Here is a 24378-nt window from a genome sequence, read left to right as displayed (position 1 = left end):
AATAAAGACATGATTCTATGAGCAAATGCACTGTAGATTTAAAATCTTGCAGATTTAAAATCTTCAGATTCTCACTCAAAGTTGCCATCAACTAATTGAGTTGCATGAAACACAAACAAACAAATGTGTAGATATATATGACTTTTCAGCACAAGCTTGAATTCTTCAGCAGAGGTCCTCTACAGCATTTACGCATGCATCCACTGTGGATTAAAAAACAAGAACAAAAAAAAAACAGGCACAAGTTACTATCTATCCATCCATTCACTTCAGTTCAGTTGAGTTTAATTCAGTTTTATTTATATGGCATCAAATTACAACAATGGTTGGTATTTTATTTTGCAGTGTAGAGACTCATGATCATATCTGTAGCAGATGGGTTCTTACTTCTGAAAAATTCACCTCTATTCGACCTGTCCCATCCTTGTCCAAGGTTTTAAAGGAGTCTGTTGAAGTTAAGTGAACATTGAAATATTATGTCTCATGTCAGTGAGACTAAAATATGATCATGAGGACAGAAACTCCCTGAAGAGTGACTCCAAGCGAACCAGGCAGCACAGGAAGTTGTCAAAGTCAATGGTGGGATTTGCTTCAGTGTAGCGGCCACAATTATGTAATGCAGAGATTTGTTGATTGTGAAACCTGAGAAAAAAACAAAGGCAAAACGTACCTGACTGCTTCAGTCTTTACTCTCTCAGACCTTTCCAATCTCTGAAAGCCTCTTTAATGTTAGGGCAAGGGTAGAGAAACAAAAAGGGTGAAATCTTGCACTTCTCGCCGGCGTCCTCGACAGCATTTCGCATCTCAGAGGAGCTCATGCAGCCACTTTGGTGGAGTGTCATATGTGCAGTTCACCTGTCACCACACCCTTTATTTTGCATGCCAGAAAACTTGTTCCAGCTCAGCAGTTTCAGCCACAGATCACCTCTACTGAATTTTGCTGAGTAATTTAAACATTTGATTTGTAACAAAAAAGAGTACAGATGCCATAGTTTCTTTTTAACACGTTTTTATAGCTTGACAGAAGTTGTAAGAAATTAAAAGCAAAACACCCACCAAGACTACTAAGTTTTTCCCTACTGAACAGAAATATTTGCAGAAAAACCTGAAAAACCAACTAACATGGCATGTTATACATGTCAGTCATAGTATAGCCCAAAGGGACTTTAGCATTTGGAATATACTGTGTGAAAAGTAGATCAGAAATGAAGGAACTCTCTGTTGATCATCTGATCTTTCTCTGTGCTCACATCTGAAAGGGGTCCTTGTTGTGTTGCTGTCAGGGCTAGTAGATTGCCAGGCACAGCCACTGCAATAAAAAACAACATTATGCAGCTAACGGTCCAAATGAGAAGTGCTGAAAAACCAGCAGCCTTTGTTATATTGCTACACACCTGCTGCATGTTCAGCTCAATCTTGCCCGAGTCATCCCTTTCCAGGGTCTTAAACACTTCTGGTAAAGCAGCAAAGACAAAAAGACATTTCTTTGGTGAATGACAGACAATGATAAAATATGTAGAAGTGCTGTTGCTGTGTTTAGTGACACTTACTGAAGAGCATTTCCAGTTTAATGAGACAGCCTACAAAGCTGTCAAAGTGTATGGCATACTGAGCATCAGCGTAACGATTTACAACAGCTCTCAGCACTGCACTGTTGATCTGGAACCCTGGGAAACAAAAACATTTCCATCTTCCATCTACGGTAACCATATTTTGATTTCCAAAAAAGAGGACACTTGGCCCAGTCATGAAGAACTTTAATAATACTGTTTGCTTAAAGAAAATTTTAACATATTTAAACGATGTCTTCTGTGTGCAGTTAATGAATGGTGAAATAAAAAATGTCATATAGGCGTTTACAAGTCAACAAGTGCAAAAAAAACCCCAAAAAACTTAAAAACCTCTGGAATAAAATAATGGTACAGAAATAAGGCCTCATCTGTATAAGAAAAATTACCAGTATTGGGTTAGGACAAGGGAAATTTCTTTTGCAGTTCATCTGAAAAGCTGCACTTGCGCATTGGCATCTTTTAAACTTTTAAACAGGCGCGCGCTGTCCCGTCTGTGAGGCAGAACAACCATTCACAAAGCAGCAGCTCGGGGATGACGTCACACATATGGGTCCTCTGTAGGCCCATAGAAAAACCGGGACATTTTCATCAATCTCAAAAATCCCCCCAGATGCCCTGGACAGAACGTGAAAAGTGGACATATCCAGGGAAAAGAGGACGGTTGGTCACCGTAATCTTATCTCCATATATTTGAGGAAGATCTGATGCTGGGGAAGTGCAGTGTTGAAAAGATTTCATATATACGTAAGCTCTACAATAACTTAGGAGTCGTGTTGCACAGCCTCACCCATGCATGTTTAGTTCCTGTGGAACAGTACACCTGAATTGTACATACAAGGCGGCAGTCCCCTAACTGGCTGATCTAGTTCTGTCACTTCTTTTCTATGTCACACAAATTAAAACACAGATAAACATTAATAAGCACACACATGCTTTTGTCTGTTTGTGTAAGTCCCAGAAATCAAATACAATATAATCCCAGAAAGATAAACTTTTGAAATGTGAATTTCTTGGTTTTTCACAAGCGTATCAGGCCTGGCAGTTTCTAATATGTATATCATCCTATAACCACAATGCCACAAGGACTAGTGACAGTGTAGTCACACCCTAAAGCATACTCTTTATGCTCTTTTTGACTGTTGGGACCATTAAATAAGACTTCAATACACAAACTTCTGTACAGTCAGACTTAATGCAGTCAAAAGGTGATGCACCTGTTGGCCACTAAAATGAATATATGTTCTCAATGGTGTACAAAGGTGTCTAAACATGAAGTGCTGTGAAAAAAATACTTGCTCCCTCCTTAATTTCTTAGGCTTTTTTTTTTTGCATATTTGTTAGACAAAGATAACCTGAGGAATTACAAAATGCTGCTTTTAAATGATGATCTGTTGACATCCTCAGATCCTTCTTCAGCTGTGTGGCGGACCCCTGACCTACTGACTCACTGTGTGAGAGAAACAGGCATTGCAGAGGGTGGTAAAGTCTGCCCAGAGGACTACTGGGTGCAGGACATCTACACCATCAGCTATTTCCTGTATCCTATATGACCCCACCCACCCTACATATGAACTGTTTACTCTCCAGCTCCAGACTGAGAAACAGCTTAAACCCAAATGCAGTCAGACTGCAAAACTGCTCCACCCTCAATGCTACACCTTAACGACATGCTTTATTTAATATAAGTTAATAAGTGTTAATTATTAATTATTAAACATCATGCCATGGTCAAAAGAAACTCAAGGACAGATGAGAAACAAAGTAATTGACGTCTATCAGTCTGGAAAGGGTTGTCAAAGCCACTGCTAAGGCTTTGGGACTCCAGTGAACCACAGTGAGAGCCATCATTCACAAATGAAGAAGACTTGGAACAGCGGTGATATTTCCCAGGAGTGACCACGGACTCATCCAGTAGGTCACAAAAGCACCCAGAACAACAAAACTACAGGTGTGACTTGTCTCAGTTAAGGTCAGCCTTCATGATCCAACAATAAGAAAGAGAGTACCAAGGAGAAAACCACTGCTGACCAAAAAGAGCACAAAGGCTCGTTTCACTTTTGCCAAAAACATCTCGATGATCACCAAGACTTTAGGAAAACATTCTGTGGATTGACGAGACAAAAGTGGGACTTTTTGGATGGTTAAAGTTACCTGCTTTACTGGCAGCATCTCTCATCTCATGGGAGCTCATGGTGCCAGATTTGTCTGTATCATGACTCTTGAAGATCTCCTGTATGATCCAAGAAGCCGTGCCTTGCGTTAACATATACACAGATGTGTTCAAGGATAAGCAGCATGGATTTGAAACTATTTAAATCTCACCAAGTATTTTTGGATTTTCTTCCAAATCAACTGGAATTCCATCAGTCCCAACTTCCCACTTTCATCTTTCTGGAGAATGTCAAGGTTACTATGAAGCTCACCATCAGTTATTTATGCACTTTAAGTTCCAGATTACACGATTACTTAAACCTAAAAAAAATTGCAGTCGACTCATTAATAGGATACATCCAGCAGACTGACCATAAGGCGACCTGTCTCAAGGCTGAATCCATCAGTTTTAATGTCAGACCCTGCAGGAAAATGACAACATATTTCTCACTCCAACTCTTAATTCATAAAAAAGAGTGTTTTAAACTTTTGTTGTACTCACGCTGAGAAACGGCGTTGTTTAAAATTTTGATCAGTTCAAAGGCAGACACCTCCGTATTCTGTTTGAAAAGTGGCAGTCATTAACTTCAGAGCCAAATAACAGTAATAATAAGTTCTCATGTCCCTCAACCTACATTGCCAGCCAGCTGCTTGAAGAGTTGCTTCAAATGAGGATCTACATCCTTTTCAGATACCTTGTCCTGTGAGAGAAAAACAGAGAAGATAAAAACAAAGAACTGATCAATGTGGAATTAAACATTTAAAACCACAAATGTTGAGCATTTAAGTTTCAGGATGGCATATATGCTTCAATTTCAAATGTAATGAAGAAAGAAAAGTAAGTCTTAAAAAAAGCAGTTTTATTTTATGCACGAACAGCTGTCAGGTGTCACATTATTACCTCCTTTATCTTAGCGTCAATTTTCTGCTCCAGTCGTCTGAGGAAAGAGAAACACACCTTTAGCACAGTCTTTCTGATTAAAAAACTTACTTTTTTAGCTTTAGCTTTGCTTTTTAACTTCAATTGCAGTAGAAAGTAAAGTGCTGAAATCTGAGGAATTATTCTGCTTGTCACATTACAGATACCTGGTTGCAGCCTCTTTTTCTGTGAACACCCTGAGAATGAAGCTGCCGTTCTTGTGGGGATGGAAGGTTGAGGGAATTATGGCATATTCTCCCGGTGGGAGATTGAAGCGGCCACACACTTCCCGTGTGTTGATGAAAGTGGGGCTCATGGCTACGTGTTTCTGACGCAGCAGGACGTCAGGCCCGAGGCGGACATTTTTGCAACCTTTGTACTGAACAGATACAGAGTGTTGTTACTGCAAAAAGTCAGGCTCCTCTCAGGCTCTCCGCTCCCTCTCTCCAATCAGTCGAGCTATGTTTGTGATTCTTGTGATTTCCACTTTCTTTTTCAAATTTCAGCTTAAAAGAGAAGGAAAGAGTTAAAGGAAAGTAGACATACAAACCTCATCTGGAACCTGCAAGAAAGGAAACAAATATATCTTATATCTTAGAAAATTTGTCAGCTGTCAAAAAAAAGTATGTGATTTTATGAGCAATATGAAATGAAGCTAAGGTACCTTATAAATGGCAAAGCCAATTGTCTCGATGGGGTTAACCTTCATCAGCCGTCGTCCATCCTTTTGCATCAACCCCACCAGAAAGGTGCATCCGTGCTTCCCATCCAAAGGATTATCATCCACATCCTCCAGACGCAACAGGAACTGAGGATTGGATGGGAATGTGGCTGGACAGCAAGTCAAAATAATAATAATTTTTATAATCTGGACCATGAAAGGAGTTCTTATTTAGACATACAAGGTTTTTGATTTCATTCTAACCTCGGTGATTGGCACAGCCTCCAGCAGTGGAGCCGACCCTCCACATCCCTTCAAACTGGCAGTAGTTCCAGCGACCCACATCATCACTAGTGAGCGTATCTGGGGTCAAATTACAGATCTCCAGCTTGGAGAAATTTCTGATGAAGTCTGAGTAGGACATCCTGAGGAGAGCAATTTCTCATTAAGATAATTTTTGGATCATTTTTTAAAGCATGTGTCTTAATGTTTAAAGGTACTTTTTGTCCAAACCCTCTGCACGATTTCAGGAAACCACAAGGTGGCAGCATTTTACCGGAAAGTAGTTGACCAGCTTGAACAGGATTACAATTTTCTTTGCACTTTTAAAATATTTTTTCTTTCTATGCTGTTGTTCAAAGTGGTATTACATACAGTCCAGCCTTAACTCAACTTGAGCTGATGTCTTTTGCAACATAATACCTGGATGGTTTGTCATTCTTTTGATAGTTTTGGCTCATTTTAGAAACTTTTACACGATTCTTCAATGAAGGCTTTTTTAAAGCAGTTTTGATCATAAAGAGCTTTTTGATATTATTCTATTATTATAAAATTGTAATTTTCAGTCAATATAATGTAGAAGCATGTAGAATTACCAGAACTCTCCATCTTCAGCCACATTGTTTAACTTCAACTTCTCATCTTCAGTAACGTGGCTCCATTCACTGGATCTAATTTTGATATTAGGAAGAATCCTAGTATTAATAAATAGTAGCAAATGATCCATCCATCCATCCATCCATCCATCCAACCAGCCATCCATCCATGCCACTTATCCAGCTCTAACTTATTCCTGGTGCACAGAGGTGTTCCCAGGCCAACTGAGAGGTATAATATCTCAAGATTGCCTTGTGTCTGCCAGAAACACCTCACCTAAGAAGCATCTAGGTGGGATCCAAATCACATGTCTCGAACCACCGCCACTGACTTCCGTCAGTGTGGAGAACCAGTGGCTATATTCTGAGCTCCTCGCCCTACCTTTATATGTACAAAATATAAATATTCACCCATCACTCCAAGGGCCTGTCCATTCCACCTCACCCCATGGGTTCCTGATGCGAACCAACTGCACTTGCTGCCCTTTAAAATGAACCTTGAAGAATAAAGCACATTTAATAGGAATCCAATGTAGTGCACGCTTTTATTTTTATTTTTTAATTTGAATACCAGTTCACAGTCTATATAATCCATGTACCTCCTCTGCACCGGTGACAGAGTATGCATGTCCTTTTACAAGCTTAAGAGATGTAACTGCCTCTGTCTCATAGGCACTGGTGATCTGAAAACAGCGAAAGTTAAATCCAGTGTGATAATGGCTATCAGACTGATGTCATGCTTATGTGCAAACTGTAATGCAAATCATGATGAAAATAAGACTTACATCAATAGAGCAACCCATCAGTGAACCCAGGCTCAGGGCCCTCTGAATAATGTGAAAGAGATTTGCTGGAGCCTCTTTTAGGTTGTATGTTTCTGCAATTCCCCCGGTGAAATCCTCAAAACCCTCAATAGTGTTTCCTCCTGTCAAAGCCTCGTAGCTGCCATACACCCTGTCAGACACAAAGGAACATGGGTAGTGTAAATGTATATTTGTACACATACACGCCATTATGATGAAGCGAAAAAATATACGAGGAGCTATCCATACTTAGCGTAGGCCTTCTCCAGCAGTGCACTCCAAAACTCTGAGCCCTCCGCTGAGTGAACAAACAGCAGCTTTCCATCTTTGGTGGGCAAACGATCATCAACCACCACATCCACCCACTCACCAAACTGCCAGAACTGATAGAAAACATTGATAGGTATGAGTGCTTTTTTATTAATGAACAAGATTTTGAGATCAAGTTTGTTGAACTGTTAACTTAGCACTGTTACCCTAGCTTCTGGTCGGTTCTGAGTGACAGGTTATACATAATCTGGTGAATGGACTGGTTCTTAAAGCACTTTCCTAGTCTATTTGCACACCCAAAGCACCCTAAACCTCTGAAAACATTAAATACACACTCGTCTTGTAAAAGTACAAGGAGACTTTTTTCCTCGGGTGTGATTATTCTATCATCTAACTAGGCAGATAATAAGTAACTTCTCTGAATGCTTTCTCATACATTTTTACTGTAAATGTATGCGTGTGTGTGCGTGTGTGTGTGTGTGTGTGTGTGTGTGTGTGTGTGTGTGTGTGTGTGCGTGTGTGTGTGTGTGTGGGATTGGCAAGCGCATCACCTGGACATGCCCTCAGGGGTTGTCAACATTGTCAACATTGTGACACGGAGTAAGCGCTGGGGCTTATTAAAACTTATCCAAACACTAGTGCTGTGTGATATTGCAAAATTCGGTGTCGATCTGATAGCAAGTAAATACGGAGCCAGTATCGTTGATACTTTCAAATTAAAAAGGGAACTGTAGTGGTGATCTGTGTGCCAAGAGTTATGAGATGAATCATCATCAGTTTTCAAATTCTGAAGACATTTTAAGGACCACTAAATCTTTGTGATTTATACTAGTTAATTTTACAAATAGTAATCCACAATACACAAACAATTTTTTTAGACATTGAATGTAAATGTGCTTGTTTCACAAGGCCTTTGGCTCAACCTCTGTTGTTTAAATAGGCTATAAATAACATATACAGTCAGCACAAAAAGGTTCAGACATGTTTAATAGTGCATGTCTAAGGTATATTTTTTCATAGCCAAAAGTAAATCATAATTTATCTGACACCATGCAGTTGGCTATAAACTGAACTAAAAGGATATAAACAGTATTGACCCTAGTATCAATCTGATACCAATACCAGCATTTGTATCGATGCAATCACATTTGGACTGATCTTCCCTTCAGTAGTTGGTAGAGGTGGGAATAAGCACTTTGGTCAAAAAAGTTAACTGAAGTGCTTTAAATGATACAAATATGAATCTGTTTGAACTACCACAAGGTACCGCAGAGTGTAATCTAATTAGTATTATATGTATGTCACTTCTTACCAAAAGTGTAATTTTATTTAGAATTTATTAACAAAACCAGATAAGAAAAGTAGCAAGTGGAGCAAACGTTTCCTGACCTGAAAGTGAAATATCCCAGCATAACCTTCAGTAAAGCTTTGGTCAGGAGGCACCACACGAGCCAGAATGTCCTGGTCCAAAGTCAGAGAAGCTATGGCAGCTAAGAGCCAGCAGTCACCTGCACGGTAAGGACAGATATATGACTACATGCTCTGAGATTGGGCAACATGTGCTGGTCTCAACAGCGTAGCAGCTTTGCAACCAACAAACAACCATTGCAGAATATGTGGGTGCTACTCACAAATGCCAAAAAAACACAGCTCACCTCATCATTGAGCTGTCATCACTTACCCAGAGTTCCCTGCCGAATGTCCGTCCTTGTAGCGCCGTCATCAATGAACTGAGGGTTGGAACAAAGCTCCTACAATGAAAGCAAAACATCCTTCAGTAATGGGAAGTACAGTATAATTAGAGTAATGAATAAAATAATGAAAGTCTTGTAAATATGATATGTTTGTGTTAAAAATGATTGTTTGCTTTATTGGCCTCTTACCGTTGGCCTCTTCCAAACGATGCCCTTAGTCTTTGATGAGTATGGTCCCAGCTGGTTGTAGCCCAGTGATTTAGGCTCAGGAGGAAAGCGATCGTCCTGAAACAGGCGGCCGGTCTCCAGACACTGCTGCCGCAGAGCCTCATAATCTTGCTGGTAGAATTTCACTGCCTGTGCGTTGGTGCCAATGCCCAATTCCCTGTCTTGCTGACGGGCCAGTCGACTTGCTGTAGATGTCATCTTCACAACTCTGTATGTAGAATCCGGTCGCAGTAAATGTCCTTCTTTGTCCTTTCTTTCAGGCTTCACTGATGAACAAATCTTTCGCCAGGTGAACACAATCCGAAGTACCTTTGTGTCAGCCTTCTTTATAGCTCTCTCGGGTTCTTGGAACACGGGGTCAGGTGACAAATAGGGTGGGGCTGCTAGGACAGGTGAGGCAAACAGCAGCCAACAGCAGCTCTAAGCAAATCTGCACTAATATGGCAGTGACCACAACTGAAAGACAAATACGGACCACACCCAAGGGACATTCTCATCCTACATTTTAATGTCATCTGTATGTATGGTGGAGATAGGTATGCCTCCCACTTTAAATTTTGACTTTTACACATTCTGTAATAATCTATAGAAGTACCATAACCCAAAAAGATAGAGATGTTTTTTCTCCAAGCGTGATTACATGTGGTAACTATAGTTTAGAGTTGTGAAAAGGACTCTTAAAAACATATAGAATGAAGCAACCATCAAACTGAGCGTGAAAACAACTGGGATCTAAATGACACTGCAACACTAAGCCTGGCTGATGCACAGATCCAATTGCGTGTAAACATATATTCTTATTCATCACATCCTCCATGCAGAGCACAGCAAAGTTAAGCCTTAGTCAAACACTTCCTAAAGTCAGTTTGATCAGCAGTTACACTCACTGCAAGCTGTTGGCACGAGTTGTTGTTTGTTTGTTTGTTTTTTTCTCTTTTAATAGAATATGATTCATGTGCAAAAGGCAGAAAAACACACACCTGAATACATAAGACTTCTACTTTTTTTCTTTTAAGAGCCGATTTCCATCTTAAGCAGAATTTTAAGTTGCACCCAATAGATAAACGGTGTCTTCCCAGATAATAATTCTGGGTTTATCCAACGCTGGAGCAAAAGCAGCTCATTGAACGTTGCATCATAAACCCCTAACTGCTGTGTTTACACTGTCTTGTTTATGAACATAACATGGAAAATGAGTGTCAAAAACAAGCATAGCCTTCAGACTTAATAATTCATTATTATTTACCACAGGGTGGGACTGCACTGAGCTCCCTGTTGCAGCTACTGTGAACCAAAAGTTTTGCATGAGAGACAAAAGCAGGAAGAAGGAACAATGCCCTGGGGCAGGATTAAAAAACAGGACATTAACCACATGGTGTCTGTTACCTTTGACAAACAGGGTACTGACTTCACCTGCTGTCTTTGTGTCAGCAAAAAACCAACACTCTTACAGCTACTCCTTCCTAAATAATTCAAATCCATCTATAAGTACAACAGTTCTTGTGTGCTTATGACATGTTGTTTTAGTTCTCTGCAAAGGCCTCGGCCGATTCACAGACTTGAACTGCAATATTAACTTTTTTGGCCACTTGGAGGCACTGTGTTAGTTGCGTATTTTTAACATCCGTTAAAAACAGGCCAGTTCAAATACCTGCACCTGAACAAAGGATGAGATCATATTTACACCAGCTATATTTGTGTGTACCTTAAGCTTTGTAGTCATTTATAACACTTTATCTCCCTGGTAATAATTATTTGGTGTTATCAAAGTGTTTGCTATAGATCAGCGCAGAATTTCACCCAGCTGAGCATTACACACGAGCTTATGATTAACCTTTATAGCGATGATATTAAACTGTCACAAATTTAGTTTTGCTTTCTGTCCTATAAACACTTTTTGAATATAAACATGAGAACTGAAGACAGAATCATTTATGATTGCATTTACTTTTTAGGATAAATCCGTGTTTCTTTAGCTCGCACTTAAAGAGTGCGGTTCAGCTATTATTGGGTATTTAATATTTGGTTACCCTTTTTCAGAAAAGCATGATTGTTAGTGTTTTATTCATCTACTCTTAACCCAAGATAAGCACTGATGTGTTGACCAAAATAAACTCTTCATTGTTAGAAAGACAACCTGAAGTCAGTGCAGGGCAGAGGGTTATGTACTGTAAGCATGTGAGACAATGTGCCCTAAAAAATGACAACTACAGAAACTGACTAAAGAGACTTGAGAGCTCTGACTTGACTGCAGTTCATTTATAATGCTTCTTCTGCGCTGGCACTGCGTTTAGGATAATTGCCATACAGAATAATGAAGTCACTGTTAATCAGATGCTTTCCAGATGGTATTCCATGGTGGATCAAAATCTGATGGTACTTTTTGTGTTCATAATCTCCAACATTACTGGCAGAAAAATATCCGAAAACAATGACAGAGCCGCAGATGGCTGCAGAGGCTCTCTGTTGCAACCTCTCCTGAACCTTGTCTGTACATATCAATCAAAAGTTGAACCAGAAACTCCAAATTTTGGATTCATCACTCCATTCTTAATGATTTTTAGTCCGGTTCTTGTGAATTTTGTCATACCTCAGCCTCTATCTCTGTTTCCTTTCCTTTTTCTTGACAGGAAAAACTTAATTTTCTGATAAAACTTCAGAAAACAGATGGTTTAACTGAAGGGCCAGATGAATCTCTCCGATCCTGCCTCAGTTCTTTGATGAACCTTTTCCTATTTCTTAAAGAGATGACTTTCAGATACTGTTCCTCTCCCAAGGATAGTTTTTAGGCCTGCCACTTCTACTTTTGCCCTCAGGTTGTCAGGACCCACCACACACTGTGCCAATATACCAAGTTTTAGGCTAACAGTTCAAAATAGTCAGGTACAATAATCAAGAAGATTTCTATTTAGGCCTAAATATGACGGTGTTATACAGTATTACAGAATAATGTTGCAGTCAGTTGTAATTTCAGCCTTTCATATTTTCATAGTGTGATATTGACCAAGTGTTTTGTAAGTGTTTTGGTCATGGTTAACTGCCATCTTTAGCGCCTCCAGCGGCAGTGTGTGGTGGGTGTGAGCGGTGGCCCCTCCTCCTGTAGGGGCGGGGGCGGTGCAGCAGTGTGGACGGTGCAGAGGGGTTGGACCTTGGGCTGGACCTGCGATCCAACGGAACCAGTGTCTCCACCAGATTTATACTGTTACTACTGTATCCAGTTCATTTGCAAAGAGCTGGAAATTAGCGTGAAAGCGGCGGTGAGTGTCGTTTTGTGCGTTTTATTTCTTTGTTATTTGGAGAGCTTGAGGTTAACGGTGCCTTGTGAAGTGCAGGCCACAGTGCGGTTTGTTTGATTTGATTTAATGCAAGCTTTATCTCTCGCAAGAGTCAAGACAAATAACAGCCGTCTAATTCGGGGATCACAGATTTAATTCAGCTACGTTATCCAGGGTTAAAGAGAGTGTGAATGTGCTCTGCTGTTACCAGAAATCTTTAAAGCGGGTGCGCGTAAAGACAGGCCTGTAGCACACTTCTGAACAGGTGCTCTAAACCATTTGTGTAATGACATAATGTCACTTTTAAGTCTCGGGCCTGTGAAATCACAAATGAACTGAAGCAGCAAACGTGCATTACTCAGACACTAATACTGCTCCTCTGTTTTTTGTTTTAAGTTTTTTATTGACAGACTGTTGTTTTTTGTTAGGGTGCTGCTGAAGTCCTATTGATTACTTTATTGGGAGGAAATAAAAAGATCCTTGTTATCAGCAGCCTTTGAAAGAGCAGAGAGGAATTCCCGCAGCTCAATGGGGAGTGGGGCCTCAGAGCAGGGGCACGATGGCCCTTTAAACAATGTTCCTGTCTGCGGATTGTTTTTACTAAAAGCATAGCCTGTTTTTGCACACCAGCTCATTCTCCAACCTAGCCATTTTTCTCACGAATGTCCTGGCCCCCTCACCACTGCAGCTCCAGCCAAGTTTACCCTTCCAACTTTCAGCGCCCAGACTATTTACCTAACTTGGCTCATTGGGATTCCTTTTGAGGCAAGCAGAGAGCCAAAGGATCTAGTCAGCACTGATTAACGAGGTACCAAATTCAAGTCTAAGGGAGGTTTACTTCTTTTGAACTCATGATTTCCTTGCATAGGTCTTTTCTTTTCTTTGAAGATTTGAATATAGCCTGGAAAATAAGACGCCCCCCCTACCCCCAATCAATTTTAAACACTGCATTTCCCTTGTATTGTGCATCTGATTTTTTTTTTAAAATAAGCAGCTTATGTGAATGACCTTTCTCTCTGTTTTTGTCTGATTCTCCCTCTCAGCTTGCCAATACAGACAAGGTATCGCATTTCTTCTTTTGCTGCTCTAGGTTCAGGGTGGTGATTCTTATAACACAGTTACCCATAGTCACTATTCTTTTTCTGTCTGCCAGATGTTTTGTTTATGCCATCACTTATCATTTTGTTTTCATGATCATACAAAATGAACTTGGAGCTAAACTAAGAATGAAAAAACTGACTTATGACGAGTTGTACCAGGAAAACTTGCAGGATTTGCTTTCTGTGGGGCCGTAACCTGGAATCAGGAAATACTGAGGTCATAAATCTGGTCACTGTGCACCTCACTACACTCAGAAAAACAATTCTTAAACATTTTGAAATGTTAATTAAAAAAAAATGCATTATAAAGTTTATTAAGTGAAGGAATTGTTATTTTTTTGCATATGAAATGTAAAAAAAAATCTGAAATGCCTATGTTTTAAGTTGTTCACATTACCTATAAGGGACAATAATAATAATAATAATAAATGACTTGACAGACCTCAGTGTTCTCAGAGCCTACAGCCTTCACTTTTATGCTAGATGCAAGCTAACATCATAATGCTGAATTTCTGCGTCACAAAGGGTTGCCAGCTAGCTGAATGCAGGTTTTGATTGCTGTATTATAACTCTTAGACATGAGTGTGTCACAGATTAGCTTGCTGCTATTTATAGATGGCACTGTGCATACCCAACCACCAACTCTGTATTTTTATCTTGCACCAGCATGTATTCAGTTGGAGGGATATCTGCAAGCATATATGCCAACAGGCTCCGGGCGGAAGGGATGGGCTCCAAGGACCAAGCTGTGCACTTTGCGGGCCAGGATTACGAGGCACTGAAGCAGGAATGTCTGGAGTCAGGCTGCCTGTTTGAAGACCCCTATTTCCCTGCCGAGCCTCCATCTCTGGGCTTTAAGGAGCTTGCCCCCTATTCCTCTAAAACAAAGGATGTGGAGTGGATGAGGCCCACGGTGAGATAACCGAGAGGATGCACAGGCACCGTAGTCTGTAGTCTCATATGAGAGTCTGAAATTAAAAATAACACTTATTGTGCAGACATTTATACAAAGACAATTAAAAGTTTATTGCTTTTGGCCCATCTCATGTGATATTTCACAACTTGTGTGCTGTTTTGTCTGTCGCTGGACATGACTGGACCTGCCAGCAAACATATCGATGGCAGTTTCTCATTTCATGTCTGCCAGCTCAGACAGAATAAGACAAGTAGGGACAGGGACCTCTCTGACCACGGCAGCTGTTGGCATGTAACACATTCTCTGACCGCTCCCTCACTGGGACATTTGTTTACAGTGCAGGAAGTTGGCACATAAATGATATGATGCCTCAAACATTACAGTCATGATAACCAGAAAACACACCCTCTTTTCTAAGGTTTTACATATCAGGACATAAAAATTATCTAGTCCTCTCCAGTTCTTGGAATTAAATAAATACATCCTCACATGAACAGCAACACGCAATGTGTTACACAATGTCATTATGTTCTTCAGTAAAGATGACGCCATTACGGAGAAGCAGAATTTGAAAAACTAAGCACTGCCCATGATTCATTAGCTTGTAGTGCCACCTTTAGGAGCAATAACATTTTGCTTTCTTTATGACTTTATTAGTTTCATATCACTGAGGAGGAATTTTGACCCACTTTCCTTTATGGCAGTGCTTCAGTTCATTGCTGGTATTTGTTTATGCACAGCTTTTTTAAGGACCCACCACAGCATTTTAGTCAGGTTGAGGTCTGGACATTTGCTGCTGTGCTTGGGATCATTGTCCTGTTGCTGGATCCAGTTTGGGCTGCAAAACAAACCCAAATCATCACTCCTCCACCACCGTGCTTGACAGTTGCTACAAAGTGTTTGTGCCGATATACTGTGTTTGGGTTTGTGCATCAAGACCAAACATCTCCCCTTTGGTCTCATCTGTCCAAAGAACATTGTTTCAAAGTTTTGTGATTTGTTCAAATGCAACTTTGCAATTTTAAGCCATGCTGACATGTCCTTTGTTTTGTTTTTTCGGAGAAGAGACTTTCCTCTGGCCACCCTTCCAAATAAGCCACACTTTTTCAGTCTTTTGCCAATTGTGCTGTTATGAATGTTAACATTTTACATGCTAACTGAGGTCAGTAGAGTTTGTAGCTCTTGGGTTTTTTGTTTTTGCAGTTTAACTTGCATGATTTGACATTGGGGTGAATTTGGCGAGATTTCCTCTCCTGGGAAGATTGGTCTGCCTTGAATCTTTGCCACTTGAGAGTAATATTTCTCACTGTTGAATGATGCCCTATATTTCATTTGGAAATGGCTTTCTAACACTTCCCAGATTGACGAACAGCACCGGTGTCTTTCTTGCTTAGCATTATCTTTAACACACTTGCTTCAGTGAAGCAGTAAGGGTTTTCCACAGTCTACTTCTGTGTTGTTCTAAGACATGCTAAAGGTTGTATTGTTTTTATTATGTCCCAATACATAAAAACCTCAGAATTTAAAGAGGGTGTGCTTTCTTTATACCATGACTGTAGATTAAAAAAAATGTTCAAATCTTTGACTGTTTGATTTTTGATTTCCAAAAATAATTCTCAGAACGACTTATTTTCTTTTTTTCTCCATAGGAACTAACACAAGACCCTCAGTTCATCGTTGGTGGTGCAACCAGAACAGACATCTGTCAGGGAGCACTGGGTGAGTCATTAATGCTGAATCTGCCATGAAAACCAGGAAGCCACAGATGGATGGAGGTTCCTAAAGCTTTTTTTTTTTTTTTTAATTGCAGGTGACTGCTGGCTCTTAGCAGCCATTGCTTCTCTCACGCTGAATGAGAAGCTTCTTCATCGGGTTGTCCCACACGGTCAGTCCTTCCAAGACGACTATGCAGGAATCTTCCACTTTCAGGTACTTTCACATCATCTTCTACAAACTCTCTTTGCAAGCACTTCGTTTGGATGGAGTTCTTGATTATTGCTCTGTGTTGCAGTTCTGGCAGTTTGGCGAATGGGTAGATGTCGTGATTGATGACAGATTGCCAGTGAAGGATGGGGAGCTAATGTTTGTCCATTCAGCTGAGGGCAATGAATTCTGGAGTGCACTCATGGAGAAAGCTTATGCTAAGTAGGTGTCTGCCCACTACATCGCTTAGCATTTAACAGCAAGCCGTAATCTGAAGAGCTGTTGTGTACGGCAATCAATGTGAAGTGTGTTCATGATGTGCTATCAGGCTGAATGGCTCCTATGAGGCTTTGTCTGGAGGGAGCACCACTGAAGGGTTTGAGGACTTCACTGGTGGTGTGTCTGAGATGTATGAGCTCCGCCAAGCTCCAAGAGATCTCTACAGGATAATTGGCAAAGCGCTGGAGAGAGGCTCCCTGCTGGGCTGCTCCATCGATGTAAGTGCTGAACACATTTTATTAAGAGCACTCCTGTTTCTTTCCATGCTAAAAGATTCATACTGAGATGCAGTAATCATGTTTTATATAAATACAGATCACCAGTGCCTTTGACATGGAGGCTGTTACATTCAAGAAGCTTGTGAAAGGCCACGCCTACTCAGTCACTGGGCTGAAGGAGGTCTGTTTGCTGTTGTTTGCTGGATTGGGCATCGTTTTTAGTCTCTGCCTTGATCATAAAAGTTGTGGTTTTAATTTTTCTGTCATTCTGCTGTTATGTAGGTTGATTTCCGTGGCAACAACGAACGCCTCATCCGAATACGTAACCCTTGGGGCCAGGTGGAGTGGACTGGTGCATGGAGTGACAAGTGAGTGTGTTCAAATATGAGTGTGCTGTATGAGAGTAATAAAACCTTTCCATCTTTTCTTGTTTCCCATCTGTTTTGTCTATAACATATGTGCCTGTGAAAAAGTATTTTCCCCCTTCTTGATTTCTTAGTTCTTTGTATATTTATTACACTTACATGTTTTGGATCAAACATCTTTTAATATTAGACAAAGATAATCTGAGAAAATAAAAAATGCAGTTTTTAAATGATGATTTCATTTATTAAAACTGAAACTTTGTTATTCAAACCTACCTGGCCTTGTGTGAAAAGGTAATTGGCCCTTAAACTGTAACTGGTTGTGTGACCTTGGAAGCAAGAACTGCAGTCAAGCCTTTGGGATAACTGGCAATGAGTCTTTCACATCACTGCGAAGGATTTTGGCCCACTCTACTTTGCATGACTGCTTTAATTCAGGCATGTTGGAGTGTTTTTGAGCATAAACAGCCTGTTTAAGGTCATGCCAAAGCATCTCACTCTGATTCAATGTCCAGACATTGACTAGGCCACTCCACTTTGTTTTCTGTTAGCCATTCAGAGGTGTTTCAGATTGCTGTCCTGGTGCATAACCCAAGTGTGCTTGATTTTTAGAGCATGAACTGATGGCCAGACATTCTCAGTTAGAGCAGAATTCATGGTTCTATCATTTACAGCGAGTCATCCAGGTCCTTTAATAGCAGGTTCTATGTGGTCTCTCGCTTCAGCAGGTTTGGCAGCAAACAGGCTGGTGTGTGGCTAATGAAATTGAACTCAGCTTTCCAAAAATGTAGATAATCACAATTAATTCACGATTTAACAAGGAGGGCAATTTTTCACAAAAGGACCAGGCAGCATTTTTCTTTTAATGGATGAAATCATGATTTGAAAATGGCATTTTGTTTTAACTTAGTTTGATCTGAAACATGTAAGCGTGACAGATATTTAAAAGAAATAACAAATCAGGAAGGGTCAAATACAGTGCACCATCTTCACTAATTGTTCTTACCTGCTTTTCTTGTAATTTGTAGTTCTCCTGAATGGGATCAGATCGACCCCTCTGAACGAGAAGACTTGCATCTGCAGATGGAAGATGGCGAGTTTTGGTACTAGATGATTTTAAAGAAACAGACAGATATTTTTGCCTGGATGAGAATATTGTGTCTTTGTCTTAACAATAAGCTACAACAAGGCTTTTAGCAAAAACTCAGCATAAACAATGAAAGTTTAAGAGTAAACACTAAACTGACTCTGACCATGGATAGAAAATCTTTGCCTTTAAATCCATTTTGTAAAGATATAAATGTGATTTTATTCCATCCAAAGACAACTTAAAAGCAGTGACTTGCTGCTGGAGTGTTATCTTGTAAAAAACCCCAGCTGGTTTGTTTGTACAGCTGTAATTACCAGTGTAATGTGCTGTTAATTATTTCCTTCTGATCTATTATAGTGCTAAGCTTACTGTTTCCCAGCTTCAGGTTTATCATTAACACACAGATATGAGAGTGCTGCTGATCAAACTCTTATAGTGAGTGAAAAATCACAGTGTTGAACTAGCTGTTTAAGGAAAGCTACACCTACATCTTCCAGGATGTCCTTCAGTGATTTCATCAGGCAGTTTTCTCGACTAGAGATCTGCAACTTGACTCCAGATGCTCTGAGTGACGACAGCCTGAGCTACTGGAACACCATCAAGTTCTACGGCACGTGGAGGAGAGGGAGCACCGCCGGGGGCTGCAGGAACCATCCCAGTGAGTCCTAACTGTGTATACCCCACAAAAATGACTTTTACAATCAAGTGTACACAGTTTCCGCAGGTGAGTGACTGTTGGACCATGAAGCAAGCTAACACAAATGTCCCGTCTGTGCAGACACGTTTTGGATCAACCCTCAGTATAAGATCACGCTGCTGGAGGAGGACGACGACCCAGAGGACGATGAGGTGGCGTGCAGTTTTTTAGTAGCCCTCATGCAGAAAGACCGGCGCAGATATCGACGTCAAGGTCAAGACATGCACACCATTGGCTTTGCTCTGTATGAGGTGCGAACAGAGAAAATCTGTATTGTCCCTTTGCCTTGTTTGTATGTTTAAAAGGATCCTCATGCTCATTCCTTAACTCTTTCCCCTGTTGTCTTTGCAGATTCCAGAAGAGGTAAGCAGAGCATCACTTTTTACTACTTTTTTAAAAAAATTCATTACCATTACTCTTAGTGTAATGTGAACCATGTATGACTGTGCTTACAGTAAATGGAGCTAAAAGCCTGCATATGTATTTTAACCAATGTTCTGCTTGCTGCTGCCTTTAGTACAGAGGCTGCCAAAATGTCCATTTGAAGAAGAATTTCTTTTTGAGCCATTCCTCCTGTGCTCGCTCGGAAACCTTCATCAACCTCCGGGAGGTGAGCACACGGCTCCGTCTGCCTCCAGGAGAGTACCTCATCGTTCCCTCCACCTTTGAGCCCAGTAAAGAGGCCGACTTTGTCCTAAGGGTGTTCACTGAGAAGCAGTCAGAGACCGAGTATGTTTCCTCTTGTATTTTGTTATTTATTTTCACCGATTACAATGTGTGGAAAAGGAGGCCTTGTACCAATAGAGTTTGTCTGTTGCAGAGAGCTGGATGATGAAGTCTCTGCCGATTTGGGAGAGGATGTACGTATACATCAGTTGGGAAATTTTAAACTTTTACACAAATTGCAAGAATGTTAAGGCTTTTTGATTTTACACCCTGTACCTACCATGCTTTGCTTTCCTACAGGAAGAAATAACTGAAGATGACATCGATGACTCTTTTAAGGCCATGTTTGCTCAACTTGCAGGAGAGGTAGGTTTTGAAAAGATCTCTCTTACTGGTTAGCATCTTTTCACCTACGTACTACTACTTTTATATAATTATCTGATAAAACACCATATGTAGTGGTAATAGTTGCGTTTGCAGTATTCATGATAGGAACAAAGCCAGTAAAGTTGCTCTTAGTTGCAAACTTTAATTGTCGTTTGTTGTTTTGCAGGACATGGAGATTTCTATTCATGAGCTGAGGACCATTCTAAACAGAGTCGTCGCCCGGCGTGAGTGTTCTCTTTATTTTGGGTGCAGTTCACATATTACTAATACATCTCCCATTACTGTATTAGATTCCACTGTAGTGCCCATTCCCTTTAACTGTGTCTTTTTTTAGCCAGACGGTTTGAAGAAGGTTTTTTTTTGTCATTTCAGACAAAGACCTGAAGACTGATGGCTTCAGTATGGAGTCTTGTAGGACCATGGTGAACCTGATGGATGTATCCTCTGGTGTTATCACATCTAAATCTTGCAAAACTGACTGTTTTAGGAATTAAATTGTGCCTTTAGCATGTGATTTGTTTGACCCCTTGACAAAATGTTTCCTAGAAAGATGGTAGTGCTCGCTTAGGACTTGTGGAGTTTCAGATCCTCTGGAACAAGATCCGAAAGTGGCTGGTAAGAGCGATTAAAACAGGAACGTTATACTTAGATTGTCTGTATTTCTATTTATGTTACTGTCTCTGTCTCTCAGGTCGTTTTCAGACAATTCGACCTCGACAAGTCAGGGGCCATGAGCTCATATGAGATGCGACTTGCTGTGGAAGCAGCAGGTATAATTTTTCATATCAAAGCATCATATTGACACAGCTACACACACCAGTCACTTCATTGGCTCGACTGCTTGTTAAACCAAGTATAGGTTAACAGCCAATCACATGGCGTCTCTAGGGTTTACAGAGAATGGTCGGAAACAGAAAAAAATATCCAGTGAGCAGAAGTTCTCTGACCAAAATCTCTGACGAATTGTTTCAAGCATTTTGACTCTGTGCTATTAAGAACTAAAGCAACTCTGAAGGCAAAAGCAGATCCAACCTGGCAGTAGCAAGGCATACCTAATTATACTATAAAGTAGTCATACTGACCACTAAGTGAATACTAACCTGTTTTAAACTCTTTGTAGGTTTCAAGCTGAATAATCGACTCCACCAGATTCTGGTGGCTCGGTATGCAGAGAATGAGATGATTGACTTTGACAGCTTCATATGCTGCTTGGTTAAGCTTGAAGCCATGTTTAGTAAGTAATGTTGACAGACACATTATTAGAAATAAAAGCAGCATAGTGGCACCATATTTCATTATTAATGCAGTGGCAATAAATGATGAAAACTTTGAATTAATAGGGTCTTTCCGAAACTTTGACGAGGCGGGATCAGGAGAGGCAGAGATGAACCTGACAGAGGTGAGTGCTGTTTTAAAAAGAAAATGTATCCAGTATCCTTTTGTCAAACTTTTCTGTTTGTCTAACTTTATTTGTTACCTTGCTAGTGGCTTTATCTGACCATGTGTGGTTGAAGAGAACCTTCTGTTAAGGTGTATCGAGTAAGGGCACAGTGCCTGCAGACTGCCGCGAAGCTGGAGCTATGAAGACCCTTTCGCCCTAGAAACCTTCAGATCCTTTTACACATCCCACCTCAGCTTAAATAAAAGTTGCAAAATAGCTGTGTAACAGAAAACCAAAGTCCAGCAAAGCCAACGTGGTGTATCCTGGACATATTTTAGGATCTATGCAAAGCTACAGCATGTAGCCGTCACCATATGACATAAATGTGTCATCTTTATTTACACAGCATGGCCATGTGCATGTCGAAAATCACTAGCTGCAATGTTTACTGCGAGTTGGTTTTACATGTTTTAATTTTGATGTCACTCTCAGCTGAAAATTTCAGTCTTTGAAGTCTGTCTGAAAATCTGTTTTTGTGGTATTTCTAAAAGTGCTTTAGTTTCTCAGTAATTGTGCATTCATTTGTTTAAATCTTGTTTTAGAAAATCTGAAGTTATCGTCAGGGTGTTGAGTCAGCAGTTTCACTCTTACACCTGTAGGTGTCACTACGGAGCCAATCCGATGTCAGTAACAAACTTGAAACATTTAATATGTACTGAGTTTAACCTGTTTAATATGACGTTGATGAATTGAAGCCACTCACCTTAGTTTTTTTTTTTATAAACTGCACTTGAATTATAGTTGAAGGAAGCTGCTTGAGAAGTTGCCTCACATTAATAATGTATCCGTTCACTTTTAGTGACCTTTACAGGAATCACATGATACTGATGATTGCCTTATACACACACAGGAAAAAAAAAATCATGGTACGAACAACCAGTAAAATGTGCCAGTCATGTGTTTTGTGTTACGAATGTATTTCGTGCCTTCAATAAATATTCAAAGGCTCATGATATTTTTCCATTGTTTCCACAACACAAGTTTGGCCCACATTCTCTTTGGCTACTGGACTAGAAGTGTCTATGCTTTAAAGGTAAAGCCTATATTTATTGTAAGCATTGGGATGCTTCTGTAAAAAAGACATGTTGATAAAGATTTGACCTAATTGCAGTACCAAGTTAAAAAACAAAAACAAAAAAACAATTGGAATAACATCTGTTCTTTTAAAGTTTATTGAAGACAACTTGAGCACAAAATGTTCACATATTTGACACAGTTAGACAAATGAACTGGCAATTGCCAATACTTTAGAGTAATCTCCCTCTAGTTTACGTAGATGTGTGGGTACAGGGACTTTAATCCTTGTTCCTGTGGGGTTCCCATTGTCCTCAATGAGTACAACATTGTTAGAATCAAAGCGTGGAGCCATCCGCTCTCCGGGCATTTTGTGTCCAACGATAAGCGCCTTCTTCTTTTGTCCTTTAATGGCAAGTAACACTCTGTCACCAACTTTTCCTACGCCGTTCTTGGTGTAGACGTGGATCACTCTCGGCGGACGGTGATATGGAGTATTTCCAAGAGAACTGTTGTCCACTACACGTACTCTTGTCATTTTTTGAATGGCTGCAGCAACAGCAGATACACTGACAAGAAAAATAGTATATTAGTCATGTCCAACTTAAGGAGTTAAGGACATTACTCATTACATTATTGACCATGACAGTCACTTAGATCCCTCAGTCAGCAGGTATGCAAGTAATCCACTTTTCTACTAAAATATAAAGCTAAATATCATGTGATATTATAAAGTGAACAAGTTGCTTCTTATACTGCTCCATAAGCACTGAATAAAGAAATGATTCAGGGCTGGCTCATGGGGGTAATTTAAGGGCACAAACTGCACCGGATAACTGAATTAGAAAATTCAATTGTATAATAGGACATCGAGCTCTTGCATATCTTTCAGAAAAACTGTTTACATGTGACTTTAGAAGAATAGGGAAAAATACTCACACATGGAAGGACTTTCCCTTCAAATAATAAAAAAACAAACCTCGCATCCTTTTTTTCCGCATGTCTGAAAATAATCAGCTCATAAAACCCAGCACTACAGCTTGACTACTAATGACTTTAGATATTTACTATTCAAAAGTTTATTTGGGTTTCCATCCACGTCTTAAACTTAGATTTACAGTAAATGCAGTTTAAATATATAAGAGTTTAAAAAGAGCACTGCGGTGTCAAAATATTACGCATATTACGCAATATATTTAAAGTTGCAATAAAAAAATGCAACGTTTTCTGGTCAGCTGGATAATTTTTGCTGAATTGGTTTCTTTAGATGGTCTAACAAAGGACACAATCCAACATTTCTAAGAATTTTACCTGAAATTCCTCTGACAATTTAGGGACGCCGTCTCCAAGAGTAGCCTAGAAAGGGATCTTGAGAGCCAGGGAAGAGCCATAATTACAGCAAATACTATGTCCGCTGAAAAGAGAAATAGTATGTAGTTAGCAGCTAGTAAGCTAAAGGCATTAGCTAACAATCACATGGAAGCCATACTAGAGCTTATAACAGAGCCGAACACTTCTTGCTTTATAGTCTTTGCAACAAATACTATATCACATATAATAATTATAGAAAGAAGCGTCAAGTTTTAAGTTTAAAACAAATGTCTCGCTAATCGTTACCTATATTCTAATTACGCTCCATGCCAATGTCAAAAGTATGGCGTCATCAGCAGGCGACCACCAACCGACCTAGCAGATATATGCGTTATCATGTTGTTGTTAAATAATTCTTATTCCACTTAAGAAAATATGTTTTTATTTATTTAGTTTTATACGTATTACTGCGAACCATTTTATATCCGTACAGACAGTCCTCAAAAAAGGAAAAGGTTAAACAC

General features: G+C 40.0%; 3 protein-coding genes across 3 annotated transcripts; 1 reads left to right on the top strand and 2 right to left on the bottom strand.

Moving 5' to 3' along the window:
* Window positions 1-1285: 1285 nt before the first annotated feature.
* Window positions 1286-9370, bottom strand: LOC134639766 (calpain-2 catalytic subunit-like). The gene is made up of 21 exons (XM_063491146.1): window positions 9134-9370; window positions 8932-9001; window positions 8640-8758; window positions 7230-7363; window positions 6963-7131; window positions 6777-6860; window positions 6589-6674; window positions 6178-6252; window positions 5567-5727; window positions 5306-5472; window positions 5192-5203; window positions 4809-5020; window positions 4624-4660; window positions 4358-4423; window positions 4225-4282; window positions 4080-4144; window positions 3894-3962; window positions 3723-3801; window positions 1551-1667; window positions 1395-1453; window positions 1286-1309 (listed from the first exon to the last, which is right to left on the bottom strand). Exons 1-21 carry the CDS (start codon window positions 9368-9370, stop codon window positions 1286-1288), a joined length of 2100 nt encoding a protein of 699 aa, XP_063347216.1.
* Window positions 9371-12296: 2926 nt separating this feature from the next.
* On the top strand, window positions 12297-22477 carry capn1a (calpain 1, (mu/I) large subunit a). Its single transcript, XM_063491026.1, has 23 exons — window positions 12297-12429; window positions 13491-13508; window positions 14214-14460; window positions 16113-16182; window positions 16274-16392; window positions 16475-16608; window positions 16715-16883; window positions 16981-17064; window positions 17166-17251; window positions 18277-18351; window positions 18836-18996; window positions 19117-19286; window positions 19387-19398; window positions 19553-19764; window positions 19856-19895; window positions 20002-20067; window positions 20255-20312; window positions 20461-20525; window positions 20635-20703; window positions 20780-20858; window positions 21209-21322; window positions 21429-21487; window positions 21574-22477. Exons 3-23 carry the CDS (start codon window positions 14215-14217, stop codon window positions 21598-21600), a joined length of 2115 nt encoding a protein of 704 aa, XP_063347096.1. The 5' UTR covers window positions 12297-12429; window positions 13491-13508; window position 14214; the 3' UTR covers window positions 21601-22477.
* Window positions 22478-22668: 191 nt separating this feature from the next.
* mrpl14 (mitochondrial ribosomal protein L14) lies at window positions 22669-24266 on the bottom strand. The gene is made up of 3 exons (XM_063491025.1): window positions 24161-24266; window positions 23855-23957; window positions 22669-23112 (listed from the first exon to the last, which is right to left on the bottom strand). Exons 2-3 carry the CDS (start codon window positions 23932-23934, stop codon window positions 22746-22748), a joined length of 447 nt encoding a protein of 148 aa, XP_063347095.1. The 5' UTR covers window positions 23935-23957; window positions 24161-24266; the 3' UTR covers window positions 22669-22745.
* Window positions 24267-24378: the final 112 nt, after the last annotated feature.

The sequence above is a fragment of the Pelmatolapia mariae genome, linkage group LG13 (genome assembly GCF_036321145.2).
Source record: "Pelmatolapia mariae isolate MD_Pm_ZW linkage group LG13, Pm_UMD_F_2, whole genome shotgun sequence".
Taxonomy (NCBI): Eukaryota; Metazoa; Chordata; class Actinopteri; order Cichliformes; family Cichlidae; genus Pelmatolapia; species Pelmatolapia mariae.
The sequence above is the reverse complement of the archived record's forward strand: the minus strand, read 5'-3'. Positions and strand labels throughout refer to the sequence as shown.